The sequence below is a fragment of the Ambystoma mexicanum genome, chromosome 13 (assembly GCF_040938575.1).
Source record: "Ambystoma mexicanum isolate Mex_15411 chromosome 13, UKY_AmexF1_1, whole genome shotgun sequence".
Classification (NCBI taxonomy): Eukaryota; Metazoa; Chordata; class Amphibia; order Caudata; family Ambystomatidae; genus Ambystoma; species Ambystoma mexicanum.
Window position 1 is genome coordinate 369055130 of NC_090938.1, and position 19095 is coordinate 369074224.

Genomic DNA, 19095 nt, shown 5'->3' on the forward strand with positions numbered 1-19095 from the left:
CTGTAGAAACATCCATGGTGGCCTTATGGTGCTGGGTGGGCCCAGGGCTATATAAACCCTGCCCTGAGCCACACCCAGCGCTTAGCGTTTTCTCCGGCTCTATAGAAGCGTGATGCTTGCCTGTCACGACCGGGCCGCAGTTCCTTTCTGCAGCTTCAGACATCCTGGTTCTTCGGTGGGTTTCCTGGAATGCAGCTGAGTAGCTGTTCACCCACCGAGTCTGCCCACATTCAGAGGAAGCCGCAAGACACTCTCCGGCTCCGCCTGCATCATAGAAACAGCTGATCACTCGCCGGCTGCATCACAGGAACAGCTGATCCCTCGCCGGCTCCACAGAAGCAACAGCTGTTCACTCAACGAATCTGCCCGTATCACAGAGGAAGCTGTGAGACACTCTCCAACTCCGCCCGCATCACTGAACAGCTGATTCCTCGCCGGCTCTGTAGAAGCATCAGCTGTTCACTCGCCGGCAACTCGGACACAGCTGATCTCGGCTCTTCAGTGCTACAACTCGAGTTCTCCGGCCTGCAAGTCAATACAGCCACACGGGGAAGGTAAGCAGAGGTAGTCCATACCACCCACGCCCCCCAACTAGTGAACTTACCTTGGTCCGCTCCCACAGGGCTGAGGGACCCTTCAACACCGCATTCTGCAAAAACCATCGACCTGCAAAGAAAGAAACAGTTCTTTATAAACATTCCTGAAGATACTCAGAACGTACCAAGCTCAATGGTATACGAACTTTGTCAAAAGACTTAATCAGCGTGGAGCCGCGCACCGTAAGAGAGGGCATACACTAGGTGGTTGTGTGAGACGCAGTAAGTCTGGGCCATCTGGACCCAGTGAAGGAACTGGGCAGAACTACAAAAACCGCCTTAATCCCAGAGAGGGAACTGGGATCAGACATTGCGGACTAAGCACCATAGCCTCCAGAGATTCTGCAGCTCTGAGGGATCTCGTCCTTAATCCAAAATCACTCCCCCACATTCCGCTCATTGGGTGTCTAAACCAGCAGTGGACGGAGTGGGGAGGAGTGTTTTGGGCAATGGCAAAATTCACAGACCGGACCAGTATTCGTCGACAGACCGGAACAGGCACTCCTGCTGGGCCCCAGAGGTAAGCGTTACATCAATGTATTCTGCACAATCTATAGGTGGATTGACCACTTGAGCCAAAACGTCCTTTAGCTTGCCTCTCAACTCACCGTGAAACAGCGTTGTTCTTTTGTCGCCTGGCCAACCAGTTTCCACTACCAGTCTGTTGAAGGTTGCGATATACGTTAACAGATCTTGGTTCCCTTGATGCAGAGACAAGAGTTTGTTATCTAATGCTTGGCCTTGGGAGTCTTGGGTCTCCCGCAAAGTGTTCAGGGGGAGCCAAAGGTACGGCTCCCGGAAGGACCACCTGTACAGGGTTACTCGATGGAGCTGGGACTGATGACCCCATTCCAGGTAGCGGTGTTTGGCCAGCCTTTGATTGAAGCAATTGCCTGGCTAGGTCATCTGTGCGATCCTTGGCCACAATCAGTTCTCTCCTTAAAGCATTGATTTCTTGCCGAGCTGAATGCACTTCGGCACTGAGTTCCACCAAAAGTTGGGATAACTGGTCAGTCTCTGAGGTTTCCATGGCGCCCAGGTAGAGGATTTATGTAAGGATTCGCGTTCTGTCATGCTGAGCTGGTCTCCACGTGGGCGACGCACGAAGCTGAGCAATGAATGACTGCACGTGCATCGCACGAAGCTGGGTGATGAATGCCTGCACATGTCTTCTCTGTCTCACTCCTTCTTCACAGGGAAGCATTTGCCTGGAGTGTTGAAACGAGATGTTAACCAGCCGTGAGGGGCGGGCTAGACTCCCACCTCCCGGAACCTCCTAGTGCACCTCTCTGCTATGCCTCACCTTAGGTGTTTCAATGGCGGATTCTCCGTCCAGCAACTGAATGCAGGGGCACGGTAATGTTCCAGCCTCTCTTCTGGATCTAGTTGCGTCACTGATCCTGCGGGCTGTAGCAGAGTTCTGAGTAACTGTGACTCTGTAGGTAAGTCTCGTTGCCAATACACTCTTAGTATAGTTTGTTTAAATGTTCTTAGTTGCCAAAGTTCTCACTATTGTTCTTATTTCCTTTACAGGTGCGGTTTAGGAGGGTGCCATATGAAGGATTGTCGTCTCCCCACGATGCTGAGCAGAATTCCTGCAGGTGAGTACTAGCGTGAAAGCGCGGTGTCGAAATGTACAGTAAATGGTTCTTTTCCTTTGCGCGACTAACTTGCTGTTCTTTTTTCCCTGTACTGCAGGTGCCGTGTGGCTCCGGAGCGGCGATCGCATAACCGCTTCAATGGAATTCAGGAAGAGTGCAGCCTCCGGGTGAGTATTGGTTCTCTATGCGTGTGTTTTCCTTTCAGCGGATGCGACGATCCTGAGAGCGGCAGAAGGAAAAGCCTTTCGGATGGACTGCTTCTCAGGTAAGGACTTAACCACTCTTCTAGTTTTTGTTCTCTCTTCCTTTCCTTTCTCCACAGGTTCTGATGGTTCGTGGTTCCCAAGACAGGCGTGGCTGAAGACAGAGTAACTGGAGCAGAGCAGACACAGTGAGCGTTACGCTGCAGGAGTGCAGAATAACGCAAAGCGTGTTCTGTCCTTAGGGTGTGGTTTATATAGCCTTGCACAAGCAGTCCCAGGTAAAGTAGTCCCTCCAGCCACACCCTGCACAAGTAGTCCCAGGTAAAGTAGTCCTTCCAGCCACACCCAAAGCTAGACTGTATGGCTCAGTTCTTCAAGGCTGGGCTATGTGTGTGTCCATGCTCCCTGCAACAAGATGGAATAACATGAGCCTCGTGCCAAGGGCGCCAGGACTGACTCCAGGAAGTCCTAAGGCAACCTTTTGGGGCCTTAAAGGTCCTCATGGGTACCAGCAACTTGGGTAGGCTGATCTGCTCCTGATGTCTGGGGGCATGCACCATGACGCATACCAATGAAGCTTGATCATAGCTATGGAGAGATGGTTGTGGTTTTTAACCTATTCCCACTTATTAAGTCGTCGACAAAAGGCACCTTTAAGCTTTGTTCTGTTTGTGCAGCGTTAGAAGTTAGGTTCCCAATTTAAGTCATGGAAAAGATTGCGAATCAACTTCATGAACCCACACTCTTTTGTGGATCCATAATTAAGACAATAATTAGCACCCAACTTACTCAGTATGGACAAATTGGTGATGTTTTGGCTTTCAAGAAAACTCACCTCTCCGTTTTATAACCATAACTTTCAAGCATAAAAGGCCAATTCCAGATGAATATATTCTACAGATGTCAAGGAAGGAAGATGCAGAACACATCTCCAAAAAAAACCTTCAAGCACATTCAGCTATTCGACAAAATATAATAGCGATAAAAAATACCCTATAGCCAAACATTTCAAAGAAAAACATCAAAAAGATATGTCCTCCTTTAGATAGTTTGTAATTGATTCAATATCCAATAATTCTAAGGGAAGAAATCGGGAAAAGGTCGAGACAAGCAGTATCCAGGTACATTATATCACAAAGACCCCCAATGGCCATAACAAGGATGAGGAGTTATATACATTTGTGGGTATGGGAAGAAGGAATATAATACAGGAAACTGAATGTACTGTTTTGTGACAATCAAGTTGTCTGTATCCTTTATTTTTAACTGTAAATGGTTTAAGTATATAAGTTGTAATGTAAGAATAACACTTACCCAGAACATACATAATGTCTATCAGAAAGTATTCCCCTATATATATATATATATATATATATATATATATATATATACACTGACCTAGGAAGAATTATATAGAAAAATATCTCTCCTACAGAATTTAGAAAATGAGGAATGATCTGAAGGTGGTTTATAGTCCATCCGCATGAAGCACAATGCACTTTAAAGATATGGATAATGGCAGCACTTTGCTCAATAGAATTAATTTCCCTTATCCTTAAGTCGACGTGTGCAATAAGAGACACCTACTCAAATTTGAAATTTATCATGGAAATTAGGTTGTACTGTAATGAATTTGCTCTATGTAATATGTAATTTTAACATACATGGAACATTGTGGTCAACCACGAACCATTATTATCCATTTGGGTAAGCTGTCATGTAGACCTGCACAAGGTTAACAGATGACTTAATCAAGCAGTCTCTATGAGCATAGGATGATATAGACTATAATAGCAGTCTATCATGCATCTCTCACCCTTCTTATATAATAGTGGAACTGTACAGTGATGAATATTATGTTGCTATATTTTATTTTAAATATCCACTACATGTACTGTAACATATTAGCACTATCCACTTCATAATGCATGATCATGGCCTTGTTGGACAAAATGCACCCTCTAGTGCACTATACGACTTACTGAAGCTGAACCAAAATAGGAGAGCAGACAGAATTTCTCCTGATACGATCTTGTATAAATGGCATTAGCCGGGTACGTAATACAATATCTGAAGGTAGCTACCATGGGTTATCAAGCCTAATCCTACCAAGCTACCCTACTGCTACTTAAGATAATTTAAGCAACTATCCACTTTCAAATAACTTGCAGCTAGAAGGACCAACACCTTTCTCAGCACTAGTTGCTGATCATTGGCCAGCATTGGATAACTTGCACTTACCACCTTTAACTAATGATCCACATATCCTTCCATTAAACACAACTCTATGATTGGAATTGTATGGAAAAACCCTCCTGATGAACCAAATAAATTAATTTGGAGAAACATGTGTTGAGGGTAAAACAACAAGAAAGTAAAACGAAAATAAAACTTTTATTCATACAGCAAATGACATCAAGACCTTTTATTTGATTTAAGAGGGTGCAAGCAAATGTGATTTCTCAGTTGTCTACAATATCTGGAGTCAGACACCAAGGGGCAGGATGTCTAAAATAGAAAATAAAATATATACTCTTTGTGGAATGAGATGGTATTAGACCTAAACAAGATAAACAGTCTAAATGTACTTAAAAACATACAAGTATCACAACTTGTTATGAATAGCATACTGATTGCAGCACAAGTGTACATGCTACGTAGGTATAATAGGATAAGGGCAAGGATAAGGGCAATTAATTCTATTGAGCAAAGTGCTGCCATTATCCATATCTTTCAAGTGCATGGTGCTTCATGTGGATGGACTATAAACCACCTTCAGATCATTCCTCTCTGAGGATTGCTTTTGTTGATCAATCATTAATTGAAGATTATTGCTTTTACACTAGAGACTCGGCAGCCAAAAGTAACTGTAGAAATAGAAAGGGAAAAAAGAGAGAATAGGAATGAATCATTTTTGATAATACAATTATTGATTCAAGCTGATTAGATTGGAAGCTCATGTTTAAAATGTGTCACCCTACCCTATTTTGAATAAGTCTTAATGATATGACATTTGTAACGCGCCTATACTAATAAAAAATGTGGTAAAGTTCCTTTGTCCATTTGTCCTCAAATGGAAATCTTTCTGGTTGGGAACAGAATTCAGAGAATTGGATAGAAAGCATATTATACATTGCACTCCTGAAACATATTAATTTGATATCCGATAATTACATCTGTCTAGGCAAATATGGGATTTCTTACATTCATAGCTATTTATAACGATGTAACTCATTTTGACAACTGTTGTTGATCAGTAACCTAGTGATGATCTAAAGACGATTGGGGGGTAAAGAAAAAACAGAAGAAGAATAATGCTCCCCCAATATATGATTGACCAATATGGTAAGTATTGGTCTAAAAGTGTATCAATCAAGAGTTCAGCTAGAGTGTTAAAAGTCATAGATGGCTCCTTACCCAAATGTAGTATGATCAAATACATCCTGGCAATATTAGCCAAAACTGCTGGCGTACAACGTATGCCTCGTGTATAGCGCCGCCATTTTGGATTAGTTATACAATGTTAATGTTAATGTTAAAGGTTTTTATACCACTCACCATCACCAACGGAATTGGTCCCCAGACACTTTGGCGGAATCTGCAAACGAGAAGGCGGGATTGGTTAGTAGGGTGGAGAGGGAGTAGGATAGTGAGAGGAGTGGTGTTCTGTTGGCAGCTTCAGTTTGGTATACAACTTGCGCTGAGCTCTAGTGCGAGTATCGGTTTGGTGTCAGTCCTCGTGTGCTGTTGGTGCGGCTTATGTGTTGTTTTGTTTGTTGTTGCAGTGTGGTGAAGTGCATGCGGCTTGCTGTGCGAGAGGAGTTTGTGTGAGTTTTTGTGTGAGTTGAGTATGCAGAAATGTTGAGCTTTTTGGTTAGTGGGTTATATGTTTCGCTGCTAACCTTCGCAGTATGGCTGAATGCCGGAATTTGAGAATCCTGTATGGTTGGGGAGAGGTCCTGGTCTCAAAGTACACTCCGTTTCATAAGACAATGGACAGGGGCATGGGCCGCCCCTAGATTTCAGTGCTCTGCAAATTCGTGAAGAGGTCTAGGTTCTAAAGTACATTATGTTTCACCATATAGGAGACACAGATGGAGGCTATACCTAGGGATGAGAGTCCTGTATAGTGGGAGAAAGGGTAGGCTTCACGATAGGTGGGTTTCAACATGTTATGGACAAAGATGGAGGTTACATCTAGATTTGAGAGTCCTGCAGATTGGGAGAGAGGCCCAGGTATCCCAATGCATTACGTTTCACCATGTAATAGACAGAGGGGGAGCCTATACCTAGATTTGAGTGTCCTTTAGAATAGGTGCAACGCAGGCTAATGTATGCAATTCCAGCCAAAGGTGGCACCTGCCAACATTCACAAATCTATCTAGATGTGCCGCAAGGTAACATTCAAAATCCTGCCCAGATGCTACTCAGGGCAGGGTTCACTAAATTATATCCAGTGTGGGCATTGTTAACATTCACAGTTCCATATGGGTCTGGCGCTGGCTAACGTTCACAGCTCTATCCAGGCATGGCATTTGCTAACATTTACAGTTCTGTCTGGATGCGACGCGGGCTAATGTTCACAGTTCTATCTAAGTGTGGTATTTGATAACAGCCACAGTTCTATCTAAGGGCCTCATCACGAGTCTGGCGAAACCCTTAAATGCGGCGGTAGCGCTATTACCGCTGCATTTAAGGGTCCGCCAGATCATGGCTTTGGCGGATTTCCCAACAGCTCTGAGCTGGGGGGAAATCCGCGGCAAAATTGCCGATATTCGGCGCGATTACCACCGTCGGGAAATCCGCCGGCGGTAATAGCGCAAATTTTCCCCATTGGGCCCAATGGGGAATGAGGAATTCCCGAATGGGCCCAATGGGGAATGGGCAATAACCCTTCCGCCAAACCCGTGATCCGGCGTAATAGCGCCAGGGGTTTTGGCGGTAAGGCTATTAGCGCCGGCGTTACCGCCCAACTCGTGATGAGGCCCTAAGTGTGGCACTTGCTAATATTCACAAATCTGTCTACATGTGACACAGGCTAACATTCCCAATTCTATTTAAGTGTGGCGATTGCTAATATTCACAATCTGTCTAGATGTAATGCAGGCTAACATTCCCAATTCTATTTAAGTGTGGCGATTGCTAATATTCATAAATCTGTCCAGATGCGGCGCAGGCTAGTATTCACAATTCTATCTAAGTGTGGCACTTGATAACATTCACAAATCTGTCTAGAAGAGATGCATGCTAATATTAACAATGCGCAAGTGATGTCGATGTGTGCGCATATGATGTCATCACCGTATCAAACGCACTCAAAATATTTTCATTAAGTAGCTGTAGTCTATTGACTGGTAATAGATACTGCAAAGATGTTTGGGGGGAAAAGGTTTTGAAAGAAAAAACATTTTTAATAAAATGTTTGATATTTTGAAAATGTGTGCTATGAGAATTAAGAGCTGTGAATTTCATGGGCAATTGATATTACTCAGTATGAAAATGTTTCGAGTTGCATACCTGCTCGAATGTAACCACAATTAGCTAGTACTCAGGAAAACTGATGGATAGTTTGCTTTCTTTCCATATAACATGATCTATATATTTGTATAGACTATGGGAACAAAATTACATTAGAATCCCAAAAACTAGAGAAGTTATTCATTATGTAATGATTCTACAAGGGATTCATAGACTGTTCTCATACCAGATAGGTATACAGTATGTGGAGCAGTTGAATACAAGTTAAGACAACATCATTGAAAACTTTTTGTCTTTCGTGTTTAGCCCTGTTTAGGTGGTGCTTAGTCTGCAAATGTATTAATTTTTATTTAATTTTATATTTGTAAAGCGCCCAAACCCTGGTGAAGAGGAGTGCATATTGAAAGAAAGGTGAGGGGGAATAACTGTTGCAATTAGTTACATAGCAGATACACATAGCAGAAAACAAAGTACATCTTGGCATGGGTAAGAAGGAGAAAGTTGATGCTCGGTTTTAGGCAAAGAGCCAAGTTTTTAGTGTCTTGCGGAAGGTCCAGTAGGAGGTTTCTGCTCTCAAGGAGGTGGGTAAGGCATTCCACTGCTGAGCTGCTGTCGAGGGAAAGCTTACCCCACCGCCCTTGGCTCTCTTGATTTCGGGGCAGATGAGCCTATGCTGGTAGGAAGATCTGACTGGTCTGGCAGAGATCGTTCTCTGAATTTTGTGGACTAAGTAGTGTAGGGCAGAGGTACTCAGGCATTTGTATGTAATCAATAGGGTCTTGAAGGTGATCCTTTCTTTGATTGGGAGCCAGTGTGCATTTTTTCTAGCGGCTGAAATGTGGTCTCTTCTCATGATATTCAAGGCCGCTCGGATGGCGTTATTTTGAATTGTCTGCATTCTGTTTAGAGGTACCGGCACGCAGAACGGTACAGTAGTCAAGTTTAAAGCCTGTGATAGCTCTGGCAATGGTGAGGCAGTTCTCTGATGTGAGGAATTGTCTGGCAGCCATGAGGAGCTTGGCCGTGTAGGCAGCCGCGGAGGCACCCACACTTACTTGTTTGGTAAGGGTGAGTGCAGAGTATAGCTGGATGCCCAGCATTGTAACCGAGTCTGAGACTGGGATGAGAATTCCGTCTATGGTAAAGTAGGAGTATTGTGTGCTAAGCTTCTGTAGATGGGTCGGTGAGCCTGTGAGGATGATCTCTGTTTTTCCCTCATAAAACTGGGACATAGTCTATTTTGTAATGTTGGTTACCCTAGTTTAAGTGATTCTAGGTTTTTAAGCAATGTACTTGGTAATATTTTGGTACATCTGTAATATGTACCAGTCTTTTGTTTGTATTTATTGATGTAATGACTGTGTCCTTGAATTGTGCATGTTTGGTGTTCTTTCTTCTGTTGACCCTTTTGTATATTTGTATTTGGTCTGAAAAATGTCTCTTACATGGAACAATTTCTCAGCTTCCTGTTGTGTTATCAATAGCATTAGAACTATTGGTTGAACTCACGTGGGCTTCATGATCACTATCCGCATCTGAACTTGCAGGTGAGGAAGTGGGACTATTGTCCCTAGAATTATGCCCTTCCTTTTGAGTCATCATATTTCAGTTAAAAAGTATACACACAATTCTCACTATAGTGTCTATCATCTCTAAAAAATGTTCTTGATTTTATCAGATGACCTTCATCCTGCTGTTGTTTTAGTATATTATCAAGGGTGCCATAATTTTCTTTTTTGTCGCTTCTGGTACATCCATTTCATTAATTTCCTTTTAAGAGTGTCTATTTGGATCTCTATTCTGTTATGGTCCCTTTCAGCATGGGCAATTAGTAACTCAATCATTACAATCATTACCTTTGAGCTTGCCTTCACATTTTGTTCCCATTTTTCTTCTTTGTCTGCATCATCTTTATTACTGAAATCTGGTAAGATCAAAATTCTCAAATCTCTTGGTATTTTATTTTGTTTGAGATAGTTTTTCAGAGTTCCTGCTTCCCAATATTTGTTCATTTCTTTTTTAGATAGTCTTTCTAACCTGATAAATGTTTGTCTAAGTGTCACATTGTGTGTGGAAGTACTCCACAGAAATAATCCTTCAGGCCACACACAAATCAAGAATATTACTGGAGGATAACATTGGGCAAGTAGGTTCAGATGTGTCCCTCCTGAGCATGGACCGTTGCTCAATGTTGTCACGAGTGGGGAAAACAGAGGAGAGATCTCGTAACTGGAGGAAATGGTCATAAACCTGCAGGCACAGGTAAAGGATGTTAGAAGGGTGGCCTAGACGTTGGAAGAGAGGGCAAAAGACGCAGAAGGCAGGTCTCGAAGGGCAAACATCAGGATAGTGGGCCTCCTGGAGCAGGCAGAGGGGCCGGCCCTTAACCTATTCCTGGAAAGTGGATCCGGGAGACTATAAGATCAAAACTGCTCAAAACATATTTTCTATAGAGAGGGCGCACAGAGGTCTGGGGAAACCCTCCCACCCCCACAGGGAGTCCACACACGTCAGGTGGTAGCTAAGCACTTTAACTATAGAGACAGAGACCTCATAATACAAGTCTCTAGGCCCAAAGGCCCAAACCAATTTAAAAATACAACTGATTTTCCTGGATTACACCCTACAAGTGCAAAGGGTGAGAATATCATATAAAGCGATGCCTGCGGGAGGGACACCAATATCAAAGACATGCTTCCCTACCTGGCCAAACTTTTAGTCATTTATAGAGAATGGGGCTAGGTGTTCCAGAGCCCAGGAAAAGTGTGGGATTGGCCAGATCAGAGGCATTCCAACAACAACAAGTGCAGGAAGCAGGAGCCCCCCACCCACAACAGAGGAATGAATGGACGATGAGAGCAGACTGGGGGACAGCCAGATATGAAAGGACCATTGCTGTTCGGCTCAGTGGGCTGCAAGTTCATGGTGGCCGAGGATGGCACAATTGATAGAATCGAAAGCATCCCAGTGCTTGGATTCAGAAGAGAGAGCCATTGCACCACAGGAGTGGGAAGGTGGTAGTGAGAGGGCTGCTGAAGGCTAGACAACACATGCAGCACAGCTTAGGGGAAGGTACATCCGCATAATGTTCCAGAAGGCCGTAAGGAAGGGGATACCGGCTGATCACCTAAGGGGAAGTGGTGTATAAGAGGGGGTTGAGTGGGGTAGAGCAGAGGGAATGTCTGCCTGCGGGGCTGCAGGAACATCAGTGGGGGGCTGGGGTGTGGAGGGACTCCATCGGGACCGAGATAATGTTCTGAGGCACCAGATACAACATTGGAAACCCAGGGTACGGCTATGGCCCCTTATAAATCATTCAGACCTGAAATCCCTACTTTAGTGGGACAGGAAGAGTGAGGGGAGGAAATTGGTAACAGGAGGTTGGAGCCTGGGCAAAACAAGCTGACACCTGTAAGAGTGGTTGCTTATTTTGTTAGGGAAGTCCTTCAGGGCAACAGATACTTCTAGTTGAGGTGGAGTTGGGGAGTGTTAGGGGAGGAAAAAAAGAGGGTTAAGAGAGTTTAAAGGTTTGATTAGCGGACAGAGACCTAAACAGGATTGGGTGAGGGCAAAACATCAAGGAAGGGGCTATCGTATAAGAGGCAGAGGAAAGACCTGACAAACTGCTCACGGAACAAATTGAGGCTACGCACTCACTTAAATGTATATCATGAAAAGTTAATGAGCTAAATGATCAAATCAAAAGGGGTGTGGTCTTCCAAAACATAACACACCACAAGCCATATCTAATTTTACTCCAGGAGACACACCTATTAGGAGACATTTGTACACTGTTGAGGAGAGCTCCCTACACATTTGCGACACTCTCAGGCTTCTCGCAGGTCTCAAGAGGGTTGGTAATTTTGTTCAGGAAAACAATCCCACTACAAGTAATTAATAACACAACAGTATTCAAGAGGCAGAGTGGTGGGGATGACAGGAGTAACAGTAAAGGAAACTATCACCTTTATTAATGTGTATGCACCTCCAACACTTATTGTAGAAACTCTGGAGGAAGTCGAAAAGGTGGTGATTGGGGCCCCACACGATCTTTTATTCATAGTGGGGGACTTCAACGTGGTAGTGCTCCCAGCCCTAGACAGATAGAGAGGGAGGGAGACTCTGAATAATATAAATATGAAGCTGGGGGACTTTATTCAGGCTTGGGTACGACTGATGTTTGGAGGGGAGGGCAGCCAGATTGCAAAGGATACTCCTTTTTCTCAGCAGAACATAATTCATTCTCAAGTATAGACCACATAATATGTGCACATCCAGACAGAAACAGAGTGTTAGGGCCAAGGTACCTCCTGAGAGGCATCTCGGATCATAAGTCACTATTTTATGAGATACACCAGCCTACGCATACAATGGGAGGGATATGGAGGTTGAACACATACCACTTGACCAACGAGGATGGAGTCTCTGAAGTGAAGGAGACAACACAACAATACTTAAAACTTAATGGGGCCTCAGTGGAGTCTAAAGAGATGCTTTGGTGGTCATATAAAACAGTCATAATGGGAAAGACCATAGCACTTCTCTTGGTGAAGAAGGAGAAGGAAAGACAAGGCAAGGAGGCCAAACCTACATTAGGCTACTTCGAAGACAAATGGCGAGGCACACAAACAGGATTTCTTACAGGAGTTTAAGAAGACCAAAGAGGATGTTACAATCAGAGCACTGGAAAGATCCAAGGTAGGATGGTGGCATCATGGAGCTTGCATATATGAATGTGGGACAAAGCGGGGAAACTATTAGCCTGGTTAGTGCACAAATAGGATAGAAGCCTTACTGTTGGAGAGATAGTGACAGGGTACAGCGAGGAACAAGCAAGGTACCCAATGGAAATAGTGCAAACCTTTGCCTCATTTTATGTACAGCTGTACAAGTCTCAGCTGAGGAACACAGAGATGGAGACAAGGGTATTCCTGGAGAACCTTCCCATGGGCAGGCTATCCAACACCCAAAGAGACACCCTTTAGGGTGACATACAAGTAGAAGAAATTGAAGCTTCTCTAACAGAATTGGGCTTGGGGAAAACAGCAGGCCCAAATGGACTCCCGTTAGAATTATGGGCCAAGCTGAAAGGGGAAGACCTAGATGCCATGATGGAGATGTCCCAAGAAAGCAGGGAAAAAGAGAGCCTGTCTGCAGATTTAAGGGAGGCCACGATCGTGGTAATCCCTAAGGAGGGAAGGGCTAGGGATAATGCAGGTCTTACAGACCCATATCCCTAATTAATACAGAAACCTAAATCTTGGCTAAGGTGCTGGCTAACAGGCTTAAATAATATTACAGTGATAGTCAAACAAGACCAGTGTGGGTTTATACCAAATAGATCCACGAGGATGAATATCAGGAAACTCCACATGACCCTTGGAATGGGTAAAAGGCTACAATACCTGTTAGACATTCTATCCTTAGATGCTCAAAAACATTCAATTCCATCAAATGGAAATACATGTTTGACATAGTGGATAAAATAAGATTCTGAGACAATTTCAGCAGATTTGTGAGGTACTACGTCCTTTCGTCGTGGGATGTTTTTTCGCAGGGTTTTTTACCGTGATTTTTTTTCCCCAAAAAACCATCGAAATTTTTTATAAAATGGGGGGGTTAAAATTTGATGGGTTTTTTCGGAGAAAAAAAATCACGGTAAAAAACCCTGCAAAAAAACATCCCGCGATGAAATGACATGGAACCATTGTGAAACTGATATATGATAAACCTATATCTAGAAGTGAAGTGAACACAACTCTCTCAGACAGATTCAGATTAGAAAGGGGACCAGGGAGGTTTGCCCCCTGTCTCTGATGCTATTCAGAATAGAAATAGAACCGCTGGTGGAATGGTTTGCTAGGGGGGCGTTAAATGGCCAGATGGGAAAGAAGAGAGAATATTGCTCTGCGCAGACAACATCTTATTGTACTTGACCAACTGGGAGAGATTCTTACCCAGGTCAGTGACTATATTAGAGGAATTTCTGAGATTTTGGGATCTAAAAATAAATTGGAAACAATCTATACACTATCAATCACCTGGGGGAGCATAGGAGGGGTCCATGCTGGCCACTGAAAACAGCAGAAATAGGATTCCCCTACTTATATACAGCGGGGAGTAGGATGTAGAGGGGCACAGAGGAGGGGTTCAGCTGTACTGGGAGCCAGGGAGGAGAGGGACGGGTGGTGTCTACCAAGTCAGGTGGTGCGAGGGGCGATGTGATGGCCTAGGTGTTGTGGAGGAGAGATTCCTTGAAGAGGTGAGTCTTGAATTATTTTCTGAATTGTAGGAGCATGGGGGCGAAACTGATGCTGACGGGCAGGAGGCAGAGAAGGCTTGTTTTCTGGTCCTTTCCTTTTTGCAGTGGCGAATTTCAAGTTGGCACATGTCCTGGCTTCTGGTGGTGTGCTGTCCACCGTAACTGCTGAGATTCTCTGCAAGGTAACTGGGTGACTTGAGGGTGACTGCCTTATAGATGATGCAGCAAGACTTGAAAGTGATTTGTGCATGCAGTGGGAGCCAGTGAAGGTCGATGAGGGCTGGGTGATGTGGTTGTATCTACGTAGACAGTTGATGAGGCGTGCGGACACGCGTGTAGGACACTTCTCAGGGGCACAAGGGAGGACGATGGGAGGCCTTCGAGGAGTGTATTGCCCCCTTCCAGGTGGGATAGGACCAGTGATTGAACAGTGTCTCTAAAGCTGTCCGGAGGGAGGAAGGGCTTGACATTTATTTCGCAGGAGGGAGATCTGAGACCAAGCTGTCTGAGTTTTCTTAGCTATGTGTGTCTTGAAGGAGAGGTGTTTGTTGATGTGAAACCCGAGGGACTTGGCGCAGGAGCTGAGCTCAGGTGTGAAGCTCTCAGAGTTCATGGTTGATAGCCAGTTATGTATGTCTGGGTGCTCGGTGTTGTTGGTGAGGACTAGGAATTTGGTTTTGGAGAGGTTGAGCTTCTAGTATGCACTGGACCTCCAAGACTGGATTTAGCATTTTCGTACAGAAGGATGACAAACGTTTTAACAAATGGAACCTTACTCCAGCCATCAAACACTTTGAGATTGACATTAAGCATTGGTGCACCTTGCCACTTTTGCTACTGGGAAGAGCAGCTTTGTACAAGATGATCACACTTCCAAGACTCTTGTACATAGTCCAGCATGCCCAAGACTGGTAACGAATGGTAAATTCATCTGGTTATACCAAACCCTGAGGGTATTCCTGTGGCAGAACAAAACACCTAGGGTTATTCTGGAAACATTATGCAGTGCACAACAGGAGGGTGATATCAGCCTCCCTAACTTAATATTGTATTACCGGGCCTCCCAACTTGCAGTTGTGAATGGGTGTAAAAGCCTTCAGGGTAAAAACACATTAGTCAACTCAAAATTGCACCTGCTAGGTAGGAAACACTTTTATACAAAGGGGTAACAGGGCGGGAAATCCTACACGTCACAAGAGTGGTTGGAACGGCATGGGTGCACAGATTTATGGGTTGGTATAAGCGGTTCCCACTGACATCCCCACTATGGGAGAATGCTTCAATCTAAGGGATACAGCATTTGGGGTGGGTGGGCGAACGAACAAAGAAGTGGCATCACAACAATGGGAGATCCTCCCAGTATGATATCCTTCCAGGACCTAAGAGCAGAGCGAGGCCTAGAAACACGTGACTTTTAGAAATACTGGCAGTTAAAGGAATGGTTTGGTCACATTTTTTATTGCCCCTACGGGTCGGCCATGTGTTTTTAAGCCTAAGTCGCTCGATTTTAGAAAAATTTCCTATGGACTTTACCCGGGTTTTCGTCCATTAAACGCACGCGAAAACAGGCATCAGGGAGCTGCCATTTTGTGATAATCTATCATTTCCCCCATCACCCTGGCTGACCTGCTTTTGCGGCACTAAATCATATCCCCCGCCCCTGAGCCTGTCATCAGCAGACGCGTACCGCCCATTTCACAACGCCAAAGCACGTCTCGCGTCAACATTCGCTGCGCTTCAGCTAATGATGTGTCGCCATGGAAATGGCAGCACGCCTCTTTCCTCAATAAGTATAAACAGACCGTTTCACAACACACAGCAGTAGATTTTCGATTCCATTCCTCTCTCTGTGTTACTTTGAGTATTCTGTGACTCGTTTCTGTGCTCTGGTCAGCTACCTTCGTTGCTTGTAGCCCGTGTGAACAGATACCAGTACCACCGCTATCAATTATTTTAGTTTGTTTAACACACAATGGCTACAATAATGCCCTACATGTACGAGCCCGAGTATACCGAGGAGGAACTACTGCAAAGGGAAACACGCGAAAACGATGGGTCTTCGGACAGCAGTTGGGAGGACGATTCAACAGCTGAAGAGCCTGGACCTAGTCGCATGGACGGTGTTTCCACCTGGTGCACATGCAATCGGTGCGAGCTAATGCCAACCGAGGACGAGAACTACTGCTGCTGTGAAAACTCAGGATGCGTGGCCTACATTTCGGAAGGCGAGCCACGACCGCAATGCATCACCGAGCTGCCAGATTTCAGGGCAGCCTGCCTCACACGGTCCGTGTTGAGGATAATGATGGTGCTTATGCATGAACTTCGCGCAACTGTTCGTCCTTGTAATCCGAGTAACGAGTAAATATACTCTGCTCGTCATGCCACTCCTATTTCATGGTCTTCTACTATACCCAAAATTACATATACATATCATTGTAACGTACAAAAGTTGTTCAATAGTGTGCAGTGTCTAGATAGCATTTGTCCGAGCAGAATGCCATTAGTTACAAGAATTGTCATTGACAACAAACGATTATTAAACTTATCTTGGTCATTTATAAACAGTTTGTTTCATTCCTTTTCACAGGTGGTACAGGCTGGAGCCTATCGTTCCTTTACATGGTGGCTTCACGGGAGGCTTGCGCACCGCGTTCGAAGAGTGATACCCGCCTGTGCCGTTCGTGCCATAAGAGAAACGTTCCCGAGTGACAGCGGTCAGTACAGGGGATTTTCTCTCGCTGTGCTGCAACCTGAACTGTACAATGTTTAAAGTCTTGTATTTTTGTGTCATCAAAATAAGATACAAAATAAAACACCACATATATTTTAACAACGGTTGTTTTTAAATGAATCAAGTGTGTCTCCATTCAAGGATGGACGTCAGACATCTGTGCTTGGAATGGGTGAAGTTCAGGTTGCTGTGAAGCGGGGTGGTCACTATCTAAGCTAACATAATATATTATCAATAATGCATGCACTAAATAACACTTGTTCAAAGTCTTTCAGTCGGTTATGTCTCTATAAAGGTCACACATATATCTATACTATCAATTAACATTGGATTATACAGGCCTTAGGTTAAGGGTCTTGACCACTATAATACACTGTTTGAAGTGTGGGTCTGTGCTCACAAGAATCTCCGGTATGTGGCAGTTGTTATTGATAGGCAACGATATACTGCAGTAGGGGTCTAATGTTAGTTGGGGATCTGCTAGGTGGGCCTCATGGCATGGTCAGTGGTCTGGCACATGAAGAGAATACCTTGCAGGGACACAGGGTCAGAATGGCAGTAAGTTTCCACTGGCGAGGGTGCGTGGGCAAGGACACGTTTGTGGAGATGAACGAGCTATGTGCTTGGTTCAGGCCAGGACCGTGATCTCAGAGGAAGAGTGATGTGTTACATTTATTATACCTCTGGAGTTTTCCAGCCAGAGTGGGAACAAGGGTGTGGGCCATGTGCTCTGCGCGCTGTACTATCGCAGTGAGGCCTGGTCACCAAGATGGAGTGGAAAGGGGGTACAAAAATGGATGCACCGTGTCCTGCTCAGTGTTCCCATCTATGCGAATGTCATCCAAAGTTAACATCAAATAAGGGCAAGGGGCAAACCCACTACTGGAAGCACTTGGTACGAGTTTCTACTGAGAAGTAAAGGATGAGAGAGGCCTGATGGCCCCTCTCTCCCACACACTTGCCTGCACGCTCCAGGCCCATCCATCCCACCCCCTCTATCAAAGGCGGTTCGCACCCGGGGATGAGCGCTGGCATGGGGGGCTGTCACGGGCGCAAACGGCCAAGGTGCCAAACAGCATGTATACTTCAAAAGGTATCCCACGCCCAGGGGCCATCGCTCACATGGGGTCCTCAGACCCCATGTCTCCAGGCAGGCCTCCCCCGAGGCAGACCGCCCCCCTGCAATCCACATAAGTGTGTCTCCATTCAGCAGTCTTCCTGTGCCTTATCTGCACGCCCCAGGCCCATCCATCCCACCCCCTCTATCAAAGGCAGTTCGCACCCGGGGATGAGCGCTGGCATGGGGGGCTGTCACAGGCGCAAACGGCCAAGGTGCCAAACAGCATGTACACTTCAAAAGGTATCCCACGCCCAGGGGCCATCGCTCACATGGCCTCCTCAGAGCCTGTGTCCCCAGGCAGGCCTCCCCCGAGGCAGGCCGCCCCTCTGCAATAAACATAATACCACAACATACACAAGTCATTCATTCACAAACACACCCCTGTTTCTAATACTTTATAAACCACTTGATATGTCTCATGAGAACATCTTTGTGCTTTGCAAGTCAACTCCTGAACCTTCTACCTGAGAAGCAGAGATCTATGCTAATCTGCTCATCGCCGTGCTATCTGTAACCGCTTCGAGCAAACTCGTCAGTGTGCTACCTGAGGCCATCTACCTGTTCTCCTGCAACATACTGCTCGGCCTGCTGAATCCAATTGTTTGTTGGTCAAGGTAAGGCCATGTATCCTAGTCATATTTCGGTCATTTTTACATTTCAATCTATTTGCTATTACAGTACCCAATAGAGCTGTGGTCATTGGTCTCATTGCTATTGACTTGAGTTTCAATTGTTATGCAATCAATAGATCTATTTAATTCATTAATTTCAATTGTCATCAAATTGCATCCGTCGCAGGTCCTGTCTATAATGTAAGCATGTTTCCTTTTCGTGCAAGACAGAACATCCAAGGGACGAGTCACATGTTCAGAGTTTAGTCACATAATTTAAAAAATGTCTGTAATTTATGCGAATACTAAGCCGCACATGATCAACTGGTATAGTTCTGGCGACCAAAACAAACCTTGCATTGAGCATGGTAGGGTTCATTTACTTTTTTATGACATTTTTTTTCATCAAGGTTTTATAATAATCTTGATATTTAATTTTCAGAATTTTCAACAATGCCTGCCTGTTCTATTAGCGGTTGCCCTTCGAAGA

At 44.8% G+C, this 19095-nt stretch overlaps 1 protein-coding gene across 8 annotated transcripts in view; it reads left to right on the forward strand.

The window, feature by feature from the left end:
- Positions 1–19095, forward strand: part of RPGRIP1 (RPGR interacting protein 1) — a 638645-nt gene that overhangs the window by 469644 nt on the left and 149906 nt on the right. For 6 of the 8 annotated variants that reach the window (XM_069633891.1, XM_069633894.1, XM_069633898.1 and 3 more), the window contains one exon: positions 8249–8289. The exons of the other annotated variants lie outside the window; for them this stretch is intronic. In XM_069633891.1, the coding sequence (XP_069489992.1) occupies positions 8249–8289 (41 nt within the window). The remainder of the gene's footprint in view (positions 1–8248; positions 8290–19095) is intronic. 8 annotated transcript variants of the gene reach the window in all.